At 43.5% G+C, this 17,679-nt stretch overlaps 1 protein-coding gene across 1 annotated transcript in view; it reads left to right on the top strand.

The window, feature by feature from the left end:
• Window positions 1–17,679, top strand: part of CCDC191 (coiled-coil domain containing 191) — a 21,705-nt gene extending 4,026 nt beyond the window's left edge. The window contains 14 exon segments of the mRNA XM_041464111.1: window positions 855–983; window positions 1,894–2,072; window positions 2,582–2,805; window positions 3,608–3,734; window positions 5,633–5,823; window positions 6,547–6,793; window positions 8,124–8,578; window positions 9,070–9,164; window positions 10,763–10,845; window positions 11,915–12,016; window positions 13,056–13,199; window positions 14,241–14,393; window positions 14,780–14,934; window positions 16,425–17,679. Coding sequence (XP_041320045.1) covers window positions 855–983; window positions 1,894–2,072; window positions 2,582–2,805; window positions 3,608–3,734; window positions 5,633–5,823; window positions 6,547–6,793; window positions 8,124–8,578; window positions 9,070–9,164; window positions 10,763–10,845; window positions 11,915–12,016; window positions 13,056–13,199; window positions 14,241–14,393; window positions 14,780–14,934; window positions 16,425–16,557 — 2,417 coding nt within the window. The 3' untranslated portion in view covers window positions 16,558–17,679.

The following is a 17,679-nucleotide window of genomic DNA, read 5'->3' as shown; positions in this document are numbered from 1 at the left end:
ATGGCTCTGCTTCTCGTGGGTCTGCTGCTGATGCCTTGCAGTTCACAGCCCTGTGTCCTGCTTCAGGAGCAGCTTGGCCACCCATGCAGCAAGGCCATCTGGTTTGTTGAGGCAGCAGACGCATGAACTGACTTTGCTTTTGAGAAGAAACTCTGAAAAAGGATTTCTTTCATTTTTCCACAGAAAAGAATGGAGATGCAAACAGTCCATTGAAGGACTTCATACCCACTTTTTCATTAGGCATTTGAGCTCATTGAGGAGTACCACATCCATCATGGGTGCATTCCTGTAGCAGTCTTAACCCTGAGTTCCAGGTGAAGTTTGCCACCTGACAGATTTGTAATTAGACTCACCAGTTGTTTCTGTGGCACTTGCAAAGAGTTAACCTGTACACACGAAGCAAAAGTTTGTCCAAACAGTGGTTCTTTTGAATTTAGCATATGACAGCCTTGGCTGCACATGTGGAAACCATCTCAGTGTCTGCAAGTGCAGTGGTAAAACATATGAAAGCTATCTAAATTATGAATTATCTCATGTGAATTCCATCTCCTTGATAAATGCTAGAAAATAATCAGAAGTGATCTAAATGCCTGCAGAATCATAGTAAAAATGAGATGGAGAAGAATTAATTTCTGATATACATGATGGAAAAAGTTTGCCACCTTCTCTTCCTGTTCTTTTACAGATCAAGAATCTAAGAACAGAACTATTAGCTTTATTCCATTTCTTGTTGCAGATCAGGTTTCAGTCATTCCTAGCATGTGATATAACTATCCCAGACTACTGCTAGTTTACACTTAGCCATATGGGTTTTTTTAAGGAAGTAAAGTCATCAGTCTCTTTCTTCATGGTAGCCCAGGAGCTGCTCAGTAACTGGATGAAGTCCCAACTGCAACTGGAGCTGAGTGGTGGAGAAGAGGAGGTTGACTCTGTCCTTCAGGAAAAGCCTTCTGCAGCCCCTCCAAAGTATGAGCACTTTGATGGTGAGAGCACTGCAAAGCAGGTCCTGGTTTTCTCTCTGAGGCTGTGCTGGGGAAGGAGGTCAGGTGTTGCTGCAGGCCCCCAGCTGGGTAATAATTAGCATTGACTCCATGATTCCAGAAGGCTGATGATCAATCCCTTTATTCTACTATAGTATATTATACTGTACTTATTAAGAAGCTCGTAACCCTTACAGACGTTCTGATACCGCTTTGACCTAATTGGTCAGTCCCCCCCAAACACCATCCAGTGTCCAGTTAAGAAATCATCCTTTGGTAAACAGTCTCCATAACACATTCCACATGTGCACAACAACAGGTGCAGCAAGTGGAGATAAGAATTGTTTCTCATTCTTTTCTCTGATCTTCTCACAGCCTTTCTCCCCAGGAAAATGCCTGGGGAAGTAATCTGTTGCTCTCTGTGGCCAGAGAGCTGCTGCCACAGTCAGGACTTATGTCTGAAAGGTAACAGTTGTTTTGAGGCCAGGACAGTGGACTCAGTAGAAACAAGACTAATTGTGATGATTTTGTGCCCCAGATCTTTACAGCATCTTGCTGTAGGGCTGCATAAATGTGACTCATAAACATTCAATGGCTGCCTTTCTAAAAGAGAATTTTTTTTCTTTTGTGAACAGGTATTTTTGAGGCCTGTCAAGTTTATACAGCCATTTGAGATGCTTAGAGGCAGGACAGTAAAAAATGGATGAAACATTGTTACTGCTCTAGCGTGTTCAGTGGGAGATTGATTAAGACTCTGGGGATAAATGGAGTGCAGTCAGTGTGTCTGTGTTCATCAGAAATGCATTCACAGTCTGGGAAGTGATCCCTTTAATTACATTAGGCTTTGTGATCTGAGACAGAAGGGTTTATTCATTTCAGACTAGCCTGAGATAATCTGAATTTCTCATTTCAGACTTGTGCAGCTATCTGGAATGTGAAATGGAAAGTTCCTCTGTCCAGAAATACCTCCAGCATCTTTTGCAGAGTGAAGCTGTGAACTGTGGGATAGCGAAACATCTTAGACTTGAAGAGATCAAGGAAAAAAACAAACTTACAGATCCACGAATAATCATGGAGCTCAGACACAAGCAGGTGAGCAGGCAAGACAGCTCAGTTGAAAGGAATGAGGTGGAGGATTATAGGATTAGAGTAAATGCTCAGTGATATCTCCCCGGTATTCTCTCAGAGTCTGCAATAATCTCTGACTTGGAAGCAACTACCCAAAGATGCTCTTCCACAGTTCAGCTGAAACTTTACTGCATTTTCTGGTGCACATCAGCCATTCAGCAGGGGCTTGCACAGTCAGCTTTCGCTAAAACTGTTCAGGTTTTCCTCCTTTTTCTAAAGACTGACAGGAAGAGCTGCCACAGCTGTCAGTTCTGAGTTTGCTCCCATTAAGGAATATTGATTTAATTTCCCTCTCTCACACGGAGTGTTTTGCTGGTCAAGAGCACAGTCTCTCCAGTCAGGACCTGCTATAGATATGGTTTCTTGCTTAATGTGAAAGGTGGATTGTGACCCACCCTGGCAGTGTACAGTGAACTTCAAATTCGTCAGCCTTTGGTGTTTGCTTTGACTTTTGCCAATTTTCTCCTGCCCAGGTGAAAGAAAACCGAATGAGGCATCAGAAGGCTTTAGAGCTTCAGAGACAAGAAGAGTCTCTGAAGAAAGCTATTCTGTCTGAAGCCAGGCTCCAAGCACAGGAGGAGGACAGAAGGAAGGCCCTGCAGGCTAAGAAGGAGGAAGAGGAGATCCAGAGGGAAATAGTGAAGCTGAGAAAGGAAATGGCTGAGAAGAAGTACACTGTGGCAAAAGTTTGGCAAATGTAAGAAAGAGTGTGGGGGTATGGAGAGATGAAAACCATTTCTAAGGTCTTTTTGTTAAATATAAGACATTGGTGATCCCTAACAAAACAGCTGTTGCTTTGAACTCTCCCAAAACCTTTAACTCCTCTGTTACCAACATCAGTGGCAGAGTTTTTCATGAGTGAGAAGGTTTTTCATGAGTGCTAAGGATAGTGCTATCCTCCCCTTACCATTATTACAGTATGTGCACTGAATCACAAAGTAGCAGTGTTTGCAGCACTGTGCATTCTCTCCATCAACTCTGTGGCTACATCCAGTCTTGTTAGCATCCATCTTGTTAGCATTCTGTGTACTAGCTGGTACACAGAAAAAAGTAAAAGGAAAAAGTCTGAGTTGAAAGTCTAGCCCTTGCAATACTTTCCCCGCTATGAGAGAATAAAGAGCATTCTTGGCTGAGAATTCTGCAGAGACATTATTTTTTTCTTCTGCTGAGCTTGGATTGTCACAGAGATGTCCTTTTCAGGGATGCCATTCATTTACTTAAGCAGCCCTGAGATTCTAAATCTTCTTATACAAATACTTTAATGAAATATTTACTGTAATCATTTACTATTTTCTTCTGCCTTCTATTTTTAGGAAATGCACTGGACTGTTTAATCTCTGGGACTCCAAACCATTACAGAGGTGGTTTTTAAGAAGGCCGAGTTAAAATAATCAGCAAATTTCTAAGCTGTAGAGATGGTTCTCTTACAATTGGCCAAAAAGAGAAGGTATTAGATTGTATATCATGACATTAGATCTGTGTGTTTGTTCACTTTGCAGGGAGGGGAAGAGACAGGAAAAAACTCAGAAGCTGTCTATGCAGGAGGTGTCTGCTCTGTCACCACCCCTGAAGAGAGAAGAGCAAGGAGAGGAATTGCTACGCAGGATTCACATCAGTAAGCAGAGAGTGAGCATCACCTTTCTTATCTGAGACTCTGAGCTACCTGCCCTTGACTGCCATTTGCAAACCTGAAGTAAAAAGTCCTGGTAATACAGAATTTTTTACTTTCTCAAAGACTTCCTGATACTAGGAAAGTAGGAAAGCAGGGCCAAAAGTGTCTTAGAAGACTAGGAGCAAGAAATCCTGAGTTGCTGACCCCACTGGGCCTGTGCTTCAAGTGTATTCGTGGAACATTTCACTTAGAATTGTGGAAAAGACATGGCTCTCAAGACAGATGAGACCATAAAGGCTTCTGCAATCGAGAAATAAGGAGACATACAGAGGAGGAAGTGGAGTGAGATTTATTTTCCCTCAAGGAAGGAAATAAAAGGGGAAAGTGGCAGAAAAAAGGCCAGAGAAGCCCTTACTGTGTGCATGGGAAGACATTTTAAAGATTGGCTTGCACACGCTAGTTCAGGAACAGGGAAAGGAAAGAGAAATGCTGCAGCCTGGGACGAATTTTGAGCAGTGGCTCTGAGAGTTGATGCATGCCAACACATCCACAGTAACAGGTTCCTCAAGGATCCCTTCCACTGGGTGCAATAGGATATTCTGTGTTCTGCAATCGCACTTTTGATGCAAACAAACTTAAATAATTCACAGTAGGAACCCCTTTGTTTCACCTTCATTATTCTGATACCATGGTCAGCTCTGGGTTAAATGTGTATCAAATATTCACAACCAAAGAGTGATCTTTTAGTAGTGAATAATTTTAGTACTGAATAATGCTAAGATTATTGTATTATCTTAGCAGTCTCAGCAAAGGAAATAAATTTCCTGAGTGCAGGTATGAATGCGATCCATGCCATAATGTTTTTAATTAATAGAGCAGTCATCATCGTTGATGTCTATATATCTACATCTAGGGGTTTTTTTCAGCAGAAGAATCCTGTAGATTTTATGGTGATTCTCCTCACAGCTCAATCCATCTGCCCATCTGCTGGATTTGGGCTTGGCTGCTATTTAGCAGTACACAGCCTCACTCCAGCACAGTCTAAGCTGTGAAGATAAGCCTGAATGAAAACACAGAACAATTCAGGATTGGCATAATGTAAGAAGACAGAGTTTGGCTGAGCTAAGCAATAGTGACATTTTGATTACTTTCCCAAAGCAGAAAGAAACAGCTAATGCACTGAGTTTTTGTAAGTCTCCATTTGAAGATTTCAGCGAGAGGGAAATGCAATTAACACAAGGCACTAAGACAAAAGGGGAACAGCAGAGTCCTGTAAGTTGACCCCCTTGGAGGATCAAAAGGAACAGTGTCTGCAATGACAGGACTAGAATTATGGGGTAGATTAGACAGCAAATTGCTGCTCTGTACAATGTAAATTACTCCCAAAGGCAGCAAGTCTAATTACACAATAGGGGAAAGGTTTGGCTTCCTGCTGGAACGAGGATGAGCTGAGGCCGTGTCATAAATTCACTCCAGGAAGTGTCTTGATTTTGTCTAAGTTAAAAATTCTTTTTTTTTTTTTTTTTTTTTAACAGCAGTTATTCACGGATGTGTCTTACCTGTAGCATCTTAGACATTTTCTAGATTTGAAAATATTTTCCCCGTCTCTAGAAATTTTATGTTCCTCACCCATTTCATTCCTTTATACTTGGTGAACTAAGTGCATTTCACTCCAAAGCATATCCAGAGCCCCTTGATATGATATCTCTTTCTAGACCCTTTCTGCTTTTTGTAGAAGACCTGCACATGCTCTGCAATACTTTTTTTTAAATCCTTGAGCTAATTGTTGAAAATGAGGATTCTAAAAAGAATCTCAAAAAGGAAAGCCAGAATAGACAAAGGGCAGAAAGGATCAGTATTTGTGTGACAGGCTGTATCTTGCTCATTGGTTTTTTGAAATTCTCCCATGCAGTGCTTGCAGCGACATTTCTCTGCTTGGCTGAAAGTCATTCTGGACCATAGAATTAAAATGGGAAAAGCCAGAGCCCTTGCTGACTGGAGATGCCAACTGAAGGCCTTGCGAGCTTGGAGAAACTATACTTGGGCCCAGAAAGTAAAGCAGGAGACAGAACAATGGGAAGTTCATCTCCAAGATCAAAACAGGTAGTGACCCTTTACTGTGGAATTCCTCCTACTGCAGCCGTACTTGGGCAGAGCAGTGATCAGGGACTGTAAAAGGAGCTTGTCAGTTATCCAGAAGGAGGGAAACAGCAGCTTTTTGAGAAAATTGCAGCATTGCCTGCAGTCTGCCAGAGGCGTTGTGGCACAGATGAAAAGGAGGACAGATATAAACAAGAGCTTTAGCACTTTTCAACAAGCCTGTGTCTCAGTCTCTGTAGGTATCTTTCCTAGAAAACTCACCCTGCCTTGCTCTGGACTCCAGAGAATATGAGTTGCCAAATTTATTCCTGATTAATATATTTGCTGTTTCAGTAGAGATGATTTTGGCTAGTGCCTTTCATTAAGGAGGCTGTTGGATGAATTCCCTGTCATCCAGAGAAAACACTTCCCTTTGCAGGTGTCTGGCAGGCTGCAGTGGTGAGACACTGTCACTTCCCCATATGCAGCTGGCCAGGAAACATGATACCTCTTTTGCAGCTGTCCTGCATCCCAGAGATGCCACAGGAAATTGCAAAGTGTGAACTAGTGAAACTTAATGCAGAATAGCAGGCATCCTTTCTGCCCTCCCACTCTTCCTTGGAGGAGCTCTGTACAACTTCAGAGGGCCTTCAGAGTTAAGCAGCAAAAAGACTCAGGAAGTGATGTGGCTTTGTGCCTGGGCAGAAGCCTCACTTCTGCCATGACACAAATGCTTTTCTCATTCAGGAAAACCCAACTGGCTGTGGAGCACAACCAGCGACGCCTCCTGTGCCGCTGTTTTCTGGCCTGGAAGCACTGGAGCGGAGCGGAGACGGAAAAGCGAGAGCTGCAGATGAAGAGGGAGCAGACAAAGCGAAAGATGCAACAGCTGCTGGAGGCTGTATCGCTGGGGACAGGTGGGGACAGGCCACTGGAGGTTAACAAGCCTGGGACAGCAGAAGTAAACCATCATCAAGATTTACAGCAAGACAAGGTAAATCCTTCTCATGCAGTTTTGCCTATTGGCATAGCAGCACTCTTAGAAAGTACTTACTTTATGCAGTCTGAAATAAAGAATATATTGTCCCAGAGGAAAGCGTCTTTCCCAGGATGACCCCCAGATACCTGCCTGCAACTGTTCAGGAGAGAAGTCTGAAAATCAGAGGCAAATGTGAAGGACGATGGATGAGTTTTAAAAATAATCTCTAGTGCTGCCAAAGAACAACCCTTCATGTAACTCTGAGTCGCAATGAGCATCCCACCCCCAGATCACTTCTACTGAGAGATTAGTTACATCTTTGATGCCAGCTTAGACTTAAAAAGAATAACTTGACTGCATGACAAGAGATATTTTTCATGCCAGTGCAGCTTTCCTGCTTTTAACTATGGGGGAAAAAAAGGTTGTCACTGGCTGTTTCAGGATAATGCACATCACAGGGAGGTAAGAGAGGAGAATCAGAGGTTGGTTCCTTAAATTGTCATTTGTCAGGTTCTATCCCCACCTTCACTTCTGTCTATAAAACCTGTACAACATCAGTGCTCAAATGTCAGTATTAGAGCTCAGACACACATATTACAGGTCAAGCTTTCTGTTTGCTTAAGTGTAAGCAAATGTTGATTTCTTTCAGTGCTTATACTATCCTAGTAGGCCCGTATTTTTTTTCTACTGCACTGGTAAAATTTGTGCTCAAGAAATGGGACTGAATTTAGGGTTTGACCTAGGAATCAGAAAACAAACCTTATAGCTGATGCCTCCTCAGAGAATGACTGTGTGTCAGAAAGGTGCAGCCTCATTCCCCAATGTGCACCTGTTTTGTAGTAACATAGTTATCAAAGCTGGAAAAGAGGCATGATGAAGCAGGACCTTGTAGAGTTCTCTTCCATTTAAAAGGGGACTGTTCAGTAGATCAGCTGTGTAGATCACGTCAACAACTGTATTAAATTTTCTTCTCCATCTGAGTTCTGAGCAGGGACAACTCAGTACAAAAGGGAGTGTCCTAATTCTTGAGAAATGAGCTGTCCTAAGATGTGCTCCCTAACAAAATAGTCAGGATGTATTCCTGCTAAAGCTCTTGTCTAATCAGGATTTCTTCCTCCTGGTGAAATGGCACACAGCTTCTTAAGAGTTCTTTCCCACAGCATCCACTTTGTGCATAATGGGGCCCCTCTGGCCTGACTGGATAAGGATTGCATAGCTGAGATTACCCTACTTCTCAGGCATCTCACTAGATTTGCATTTAAAAAACACTATGCGGGAAGGGCAGAAGAGTGCTTGGTTTTAATCAATGCCAATTTTTCCTCATTTCTTTTTGTTTTTCCCCTAGCCAGCTGAAGCTTGCCTCATACAGAAAGAGCCTGATGAGACCAGAGACCAGTCTTGTTGGGATATTGTTCACACATCTCATTTCTGCAGAAACCCCAAATTTGCCTGGGAGATTACCATTAAACATGCAGCTCTGAGTGCCCAGGACCAGGCTATGTACAGGAATCAAATAGCCACAGTCCTCCAGCAGTTTCAGGCACCCTGTCCAAAGACATCTCCTGCTTATGGTAGTCGTTTTGAGCACCGTCATGCCTTCCAGCAACGTGTGATTGAGGAGCAGAGGCAGCAGCTTCAGAAACAGCAAGAGCTGATCCTTAAACTGCAGGAAAATCAGAAGCTGAGGAGAGATAAAGAAGAGGGAGCACAAGCTGTGGCTGTAACCCAGATGTTTAACAGTTCTGTTTCTCAAACCAGGGAGAAAAAAGAATCCAGATGCAAGAATACAACCCCTTTGAGGTATATGTCCTCCATAAAGCAGCATCAGTTAGTGATCATGTCTCATTCCCACTCAAGTTGAGCCAGAATTTGCCAGGCACATTTCAGTCATGCTAGTGCTATCTGCTGTTCCTCTCAGCTGTGACTTAGCCTCAAAGGAGTATCAGACTGGCCACAGTTCTCTGTCCTTCTCCCTCCCTGCACTGGCTCAACATCAGGTGATCCATGCAGGATCTACTTAGAAACAGCAACACCAGCGTCACCCATAGTAGCAGCAGGGATCTGTTTAGTTATGAAAAAAAAGAGCATCATCCTCTGTTATTTCAGACCATGGAGGAGCCCTGGAACTCAGTTTCTTTGCAAGGGTGCATCGTCAGTCCCATTTCAAGCAAAAGAAAGGTGTATCAGAGATAATGCAGCACAATAGAGAACAGAAACTAGAAGACCATAGGTGGTAGGTGTGAGACATAGTTTGACCACATTCACTGAAGAATTTCCTTTTTCTTTCATAGCCCTCCTGATTCTCATGGGCCAGAAAACACAAAGGCAGCAATGCAAGGCAGGAGGCCTTCCAGCCGGCTGACCTCACCTCATCCCATACTGAAAGGTATTGTTCTAGATAGATAGATAGCAAACACCATTCCAGACCACTTTTCTCAATAGCTTGTAAGGAAGTGTCTGTCTTTGCCTCAACTTTGCTTGTTGATGATATGGTGCAAGTAAAATTCTGCACTTTCTTTCCCAGTCTTGCGAAAGAAAGCGCAGAAGAGTTCTGTGAGAGGAGAGGGTGAGTTGTTTTCCTGTCCGAGTCAGGCATCTGTAAAACCTGAGACACTGCAAATCCCTCATGCCCACACTTAGTGCACTGTTGTGGCAGTTGTTGCAGCACCTGTGGTTGTCTCTGCCGTGACAAGACTCAGAGAAGCTGTAGAGGGTTTTTTGCCATCAGTCTCATTCCTTTTGTTATGCATCCAAGTAACACTTAAACTAGCCAGTCATTTTCATCCAACTTTAACAGAGGTGTTGAGATTTCAGAGGGAATTAAGTGCCTAGCCAAGGTTTTGTGAGACAACAGTAGCCAGGCTGGGGAAGGAACTCCAGATCCCTGCCTTTTGTAAGATATCTACCCTTCTCTGGCCACACTGGCACACAGTAAACATGCAACATAGCCTTTTCATCAGTAAACTAGGATCAGGGTTCTGTTATATCCCTAGGTCAAGTTCTTCTGTATCAATGCAGGCTAATGACAGTCTGCATGAAAGGTTGTCTGGAATATAATCATTGTGATGTTTCAATAGTTTGGGATCAGCAGACCTTTTTGGCTATGACAGTTGGGCATTAATAGTTGTCTTTCACTACCTGTGTTCATCTCCAAGGCTACCTAGTCCAAGCCCTCATTCACCCTGATTTGCCTGAACTCTGTACACCTTAGAGACAGAAAACATATTTTTCAGAGCATTCAAGTAGTTGTGTTTAAAGATCCCAGAAAAATTCAGTGAAGAAGTTATCACTGAATAGTTTTCCCTTCACCGAGAGTCCTGGTACAGCTGAGAGGAGAAAAGAATCTGAGGAAATATATTGTGGTCAAAACATTTCAATGCCTCCCAGTTATTGATTGCTCCAGCTTGTGCTTTGTTTGCAACTGCAGAGGAAGCAAGCGCAGCTTCCCAACTCCTCTGTATGTTCTGTGTGTAACACCTTTGCTGATGGCCAGCAAGATCACTCCATTGCAATTTATCTTCCAAAAGAAGCACTGAGCAGTCATTTCTTACTAGTGGGACCAAGTACCTGTATGTCCCTGTGACTGTGATGCTGTTGTGAAATTGCTTTTAAATAAGCAGTTAGAACTTACTGGAGACATCAGAGCAATTGCTCCTAAATCATGTGCCCTGAGCCTCAGGCAAGGCAGGGAGGGACAAACCCTCAGAACACCATTCTTTCATAACTGAGCCTTGTGGTTGTGACTGTCAACCAAGGAGGGTGGAGAGAGTGTAATTGCCATGGTCCTGAGTCATCTCACAAACGTTATAGGTCCCTGGTTCATGACACTGCCAGCTGCAAGGGGCAGCAGGACGCAAGTCATTTTGTGCTGGCATTGCCAGGGCAGTGGGGGCCTGGCTTAGAGTGATGCATCCTTGTTCACCAAACTTCTGCCATTACACCATAGCTCATTTCCACTAAGCCTTATGTCCTTTGTTTCTGTAGGGATGGAGGAGAGAGCAATTCAGCGGGCAGAACAGAAGAAGAAAACAGAAGAAGCCAAACAACGAAAAGCAGAGGAAAAATTGGTAAGGGAAGCGGAAAATGAAAGTGTCTTTCACATCATTCCAGTTACAAGAAATGCTGAATTAACGCCAGAGTCAGGGACTGAGAAAAGGCCCTTTATCCAAAGCAGGAGTTTTATGACTTGTGAGAAGGCAAATATCCATCACATATCAAAAGAAGTAATTACTGCTGTTTTTGCAGCACCAGCCCTCCTGTATCATAGACAGACACTTCATCTTGAAGTTGCACTTCTAGAAACACCCCCTTTACCACCCCCCAACATTTTTTTTTCACACCTACCCCATGACTGTAGCTTGTCTTTCCTGAGAATGGTAAGGGTGGAAGTGCACACAGAGATCCACTTGATGGGACCTGGCAGTGGTGGTGTTCCCCTCCCTGTCTTTCCTCTCTGGTCATATGCAGCTTGAGGACATGCAGTCTCACCTAGTAAAAATCTGCATCTTTCTGGCAAATCTCTGCTGAAGAGGGAAGATACTGACAATGTTTGTTTAGTTATTGTACAAATTCTGTGATACACATCCAACAGAGGAGCCTTCTTCAAGTCAGGGTATTAAACTGTTACTGAAAATATTGCTAGTAAATTGCATTAGGATTAAAAAGTGTGATCTTCAATGTCTGGGGAAAGAAATGTTTGGGTACCTGCAGTGCTGCTTTGCTTGTGGAAATGAAACTTGAGAGCAGAGCCTAGGGATTCAGAACTGACTTCAGTGAACAAGTTGACCAAATGACTTGGTGTATGGTTTACATTTTTTTCGAGGAAGAGTGGACAAATACTATAGCTCAGGGCAAAGAAAGCTATACATGTACATACATAGAAAGATAGATAGATAGATAGATAGATAGATAGATAGATAGATAGATAGATATGTATCTAGGCAGTAAAAAGGACAGTCCCTCCTCCCTGTCCCACAGTTCACTCTTGAGCACAGATTGTGTCTAATATGTGAAACTTCACCTGCTGAAGTTTCAGGTGCTGGTCAGTATTAGAGGAATACTAGGAAAGTTTAAAGATCTGTGTTCATGAAAAAGGTCATATGAAACAAATTGAATTTCACCTTTCTCCATTTCAAGGCCCAGCTGAAAGCTGAAGAGGAAGCACGACAGAGGAAGGAAGCTGAGGAAAAGGAAGCACAGCGGGAAAAACGCCAGGAAGAGAGAAGGCAGCAGAAGCTGGTGACCAAATGCCTCACCTGTTTTTTCCCCTTTAGCAGGGATAGGGAAGAAGATCCAATACCAACTGGTACTCAGTCAGCAGTCAGAGTAATGTGAACTGAAGGTCTTCATTGGTAGAGCAGAGTTCCACAGCACAGCACCCACAATAGAGACTCACAGACTGCCCGCTTTCTGGCAGTGTGAGGGGAAGGGCTGTGTCCCCAATGTGCTTTGAAGTATGTGCTGTCTGTCTCCTCAGCAGGACTAGAGATGCCAGCTGCTGGACATTCTCTGCTGAAATACAGCCACATAAGCCCCTCATAGTTGCAGCATGTTCAGTCTACTCTCAGATTCCTTCCACTCTTGTCACCCCTCCAAAGTACACAGTGATACCAGTCACAAACACATGATTCAGAAGTAAACGAGTCTGACAGTTATATCAAGGGCACCTTTTCCTCTTGGTGCTAACCTAGGAATAGCTGCACTTCATTATTATTAGTTTGAAATTAGTTGTCCTAATAACCCAGATAGCACATTTGAAATCCTACAGGAATTCAACCTACAACTACTGTTCTGCTTGGATTGAGTGTTTTAGAACATTTGACCTTCATTCCTGAGTATCAGGCAAAAGTAGTGTTACACAGTTATGAAATACCCACATCCCTCCCCTGCTGTTTAGGCTAGATTAAGTGCTAGGGTCCATGCATAAACTCAGAATCATTTTTGGACATGTTTTGGACATCAAAGAAGGTTCCTGCTACATCAGTACTTGTGGTAGCCACAGGTGACATGTCTGTCACTCCAAGTAACTCCAAACTGCAGTGCTTATACACAGCCCAAGGGTGTCTCCAGGAATACCATCATCTCCCAGGAGAAGAGAGATGCTTTAGGACACAGGTTCTGCTGCTTGGGGTCATGTCTGGTCTGCAGTGCTAATGATGATGCAGATCCCTAATTCCTGTCAAGTCAGAATCTCCAGCTCAAATATGATAGTCTATTGCCATTGCTCAATATCCTCTTCATCCTGAGGGAATTAAAACTACTGCTTTTTGTATTGCAGAAAGAACTGGAGAAGCAGAGAAGGCTGGAGAAAGAGCAGCAGCTCCAGAAAAAGGCTAGAGATCACTATGAGAAGGTCCTTCTCAGAAAGCTGGGAATAGTGCCATGGAAAAGGCTGAGGGAGCAAGCCAAGGAAAACCTAGTGGTAAGTGCTGAGGGTAAAGGAAATGACTGGTGCCATAGGAGGAAGAGAAAAAGTAGATGCAGCACTTAGCAAAAGCCTTAATAGGCTTTTAAGCCAGGTAGAGATGGAAAAAGCAAAATTCTCCCTCATATTAGTTTTTAAATCAGACCATCTGACAATAATCATGAAAAGCCATTAAAAACCTGCAGGGATGGCATCCTCATTTATAGCTGATTAAACAGCAAAAAAAAACAAACAAAAAAAATTTAAGTCATATGACATGCACCTGCCAGTTTTCTTACTCCGCAGCAAAGCTTATCAGTGAGATACTGCCAAGCAAATTTAGCTGCAGGAGTTAACCCCAGCCTATCATCAGGGCTGTTCGCTCTCTAGGAAGTTGCTGGTACAGAGTTGGCCACTGCTAGTGGCAGGACACTACAGGTGATAATCCAACAATCTATTCTATCCTGGCCCTATTGCAGAACAGCAAGTGGCAGCTTCCGAGACCTCGATGCAGGAGTATTGCTAAAGAAACATTTCTGCACGTGATTGAGTCAGCATCCCTTATCAGGGAGAGACTGATAACACTCAGCTGTATCTTGAAGATCCCAGCCAGAGCCCAGGGCTAATTTGGAAAGCTTCCATTTAAGTCACTGGAACTGGAGCTGCTCACAGTACTTGACCAAATGCACACAGGCCTCCAGCTGGGAAGAAGTAGATGGATACAAGCTGTTCCATATGTCCACTCCACTGGTCAGCATTATGGACAGGCTTGGACTAAGCTGTTACAGGCCATGCTTCTGCCCCATTCACAATCAGTTAAACTGAGCTTCTCATTCAAAAGGGCATTCTCTACAAGTGGCCTGGTAGAGAGACTGGTCTTGTTCCTTATGCTGACCCCTCTTTTTGGGATCTTCTAAATTATTCCAGCTGTCAGAAATCTGGATTTGGCCCAAAAAAGCTGAGATGATTTTCTAGTGCACCCAATTTTCTGTGGCTTTATACTTAGGTAGTCACCAGTTCAGGTAACCAGCTGCTGTCTCTGCTGTCTTCTTCACTCAGGTGGCACAAAGGCACCACAGCTTGGGCCTGCAGAGGAAATGCCTGATGACTTGGCTGCAGGATGCCCAGCAGAGTCTCAGGGAGAAGATGTCTTGGGCTGAGGACTTCTATTCCCATATGTTACTGAGATGGGGCTTCAGGAACTGGCTAAAGGTTGGCCTGCACCACAGTGGAGAAATGATACCAAGAGAGCTGGCTGCTGCCACACTTTCCTGTAACCATAGTGCCAATTCACTCACCTGTAGCACAACCTTTGCCACATTATGCTATCTCCCCATTCCAGCAACATTATTCCTTTTTTCAAAGACCTTCTCTGAGCTTCTCACTCTCCATCACACTCTTCCACACAGAATTTTCTTTTACACTCTGCTCCTTCACCATCTACTGTCTCACCCTGCTCCCTGTTGATTTTCCTCCACTCCTGTACCCACCACCCTTCACTGCTACAGTCTCAGCACTGTTGTATTTATTGGACCAGAGGTTGGGAGAGAAAAGAAGAAAAAAACCCATTCTCACTGTTTCTTTGTCCTCCTCCCCAGTACAAGGATTATCTCTCTGCTCAGGAGGAGAGGGCGAGTACCTTCCATACAGTCTGCCTCATGAGGAAGTGCTTCTGGGCATGGTTTGATCATATCATGGAGGAAAAAAGGGCCTTATGGGAGAGGCTGAAGATTGCTGCTGAACACAGTAACAAGTGAGTGCATACCCTTACTAGCAGTTCTTTTTACTTTAATTTAATATACCCTGTAAATTATTTTAGGGGCTACTTTTTAACAGGTCAGCTTGTCCCCAGGAACACATGGAACATGTTCTATACTGCTGGTTTTTTGCTTTTGTGATATGCACAGACAGCATCAGCAGAGGTTCATGCTAAATTTCCAGGCAGCCTGGAAAAGAAAGTGTAATGGCACCCTTCACAGGACTTCTAAATCTGAGAAAAAGAGAATACAGTGAAAGCCTAAGTAAGGATAAGAAGCTGAAGCTTTCTAAGCTGATTAGCAGATTTGGCCATGCAGCTTCTGCTAAAAGCTGCCTTAGGAAAATCTTTAAGTACAATTACAGCTAGCCAAATGATTGTGTAGGAATTACATAGTACTTTTTTGTCCACAGCAGATGATTTAGTTCCCAAATCCAAAGTTGATAAACTAGAAATCATACTTAAGGAGGCTTTACATTTATGCCATCACCAGCCTGACTTGGCAGCAGAAACTAGAGCAGTCAGTTCTACCAATAATGACTGGAGCTAGACACACCCAGTCCACTCCTTGTCCCATAAAATGCATTCTAGCAGGAAGAAAAAGCTATTGTCAAAGTTCAGCAGAAAACAGAAGTCTGTTCACCTACCTCATCATGGAAGCATGGTAGCTGCATGCAGTCACAAATAGGCTGTGCCCGTGCACAGCCCCAACAGGATCTGCAGCACCTTAGAGGAAGAATGAAATTAAATTCACCTCTTATGTGGTAGAGCAAACCTGTTCTAGCTTGCTATGTCAGTAAGGTCTGAATAGTGCACCGTTTAACATTAACAAGCCAGCAAACTGGAGGAACCAGGGGAAAGTCAGACCCAGGAAGAGAGTGGATTCATTGTATATATGACTTCCTATTAGGAGCATAATCAGCTGACATTCTTCTTTATCTCTTTCTTGACTTGCAAAAGGCAGTTCAGACCTTGCCATAACAAACTCTTCTTTAGACAGGACTGTGGTTCCCTATTACCTGTATGGGAACCCAGGGCATGGGTACCTTTGATGGGGTGATTAAAATCAGGTGAGAATTGGAGCCCAGCTGCCTGCATTCCCAAGGAGTTGGTTTGGACCAAATGAGCCTGCATTTTTCCTAAATAAACTTGTTTCAGAGGCCCTGTTTATTCTTCAGAAAACCTCTTTCATCTTTAGAGCACTAAGCAAACACCAGCTAATGAATCCTGTCAGAGAGAAGAGCAGAATTCTTGGCGGAGAGGAATAGAAAAGGGCAATATGTTATTTTTCCTCAGCATGATTGACATTTCAATGAAATGGTCTGCACATAGATGTTTAACAAGTGACAGCCCTGACTAACAGCAGAAAGGACAAATCTTCAAGATCTGAATTCCCCCTTTAAACAGAAGTTCACTTTTGATTGCCTGTTATGTCGTACACATCTGCATGCTGTCACTTTGTTCCTTGTGTCCCTAATTTCTTTCAGGAGACTTACACTGAACGCATTCAAGGCGTGGAGGCAGTACCCGTTACTGATGAAAAAGGAAAGGGAAAGAGAAGAAAGAAGAAACCAGCTACGCAGGAGAGTAGCTGAAATTCTCCCCAACTTCCAAACATGACAGAAGAGAGTCACATGAGATAGGAAAGAGACAACAAGACCGGTACAGTTAAGTGCTATCTCCCTGCTGACTGAAACGAGTCCATGGGGAAGGCTTACGAAGTGCAGAGGATCTTAGAGCCAAAGGGAGCTCCCTGTGGTCGCTGTTGTTGTAAACGAAGCAGAGATGGAAGCTTATGTGACCGTTTCATGTTGCACTTCATGGACTTTCTCCTTTTAAGCCTCTGTGGGGGTGTCTTGGCTGGTGGCTAGGAAGCCCAGATAACCAAAGCCTAGCACAGGGTGTCTTTGAGGCCAGGCCATTTCCGTATGCAGAGCTAGCTGCAGCAATGACATGAATCCTCCTCCATCCAAGGAAGCACAGAACTGAACTGCACTTCTTTTTGCCTATGCAGTAACCTGGTGCTTTTCTGTTGGCAGTACTCTGTAGCATGACAGCTTGTCCAGAGGGCAGACAGACCTGACTGTCAGCTGACCCCTAACTACTAGTTTCTAGCTAACTGTGCCAGGACAGTTTGGATGGGAGGGGGAGAGGGAAGAGTTTTTTATGTAAACCATATTTGCTAATTATTCAGATCACATCATTGCATACAGAAAGTCTAAACCCTGGGTTCTTTTGCAAGAGGCTGCCATGTTTGCCCATTGGCCAGTTCACAAGCACAGTGCTTTGATTTTGGTACCAAGCAGTGATCCCAAGTTTATGAGCCTTAGTTGTCATTTAAACACTTCCCAAGCTGTTTAATATTTCAGGGTGTATTGTGCAAGTCTGTCTGGGCTGTTTCACTTGATCCAGTACTTCAAAGAAAAAAAGACAAAACTCCAAGAAAAAGGCAGATTGTAGCTTTTACAGAAGCTAAAGCTGACATGATTAAAATGGAAGTTTCATACTACTGTTTAACCTTAACCTGCAGCATAATGCAGACAGGGTAATGCCATTCAGGTACACTATGTCTTAGTAACAACATAAGGCAGGAAGCTGGAATCATTTCCCTCTCACAGCAAGATAGGCAAAGCTCTCCAAGAGCATTTGGCAGTGCAGGAAGTACTTGAGTAACATCAGAAAGACAACAGTTTACTGTTATCTTGTAACAGATGATTAGTAAAACCCATATATGCACTGAAA

Source organism: Pyrgilauda ruficollis, unplaced genomic scaffold (assembly GCF_017590135.1).
Source record: "Pyrgilauda ruficollis isolate IOZ18807 unplaced genomic scaffold, ASM1759013v1 scaffold17, whole genome shotgun sequence".
Taxonomy (NCBI): Eukaryota; Metazoa; Chordata; class Aves; order Passeriformes; family Passeridae; genus Pyrgilauda; species Pyrgilauda ruficollis.
This window is presented reverse-complemented; position numbering and strand designations above follow the sequence as displayed.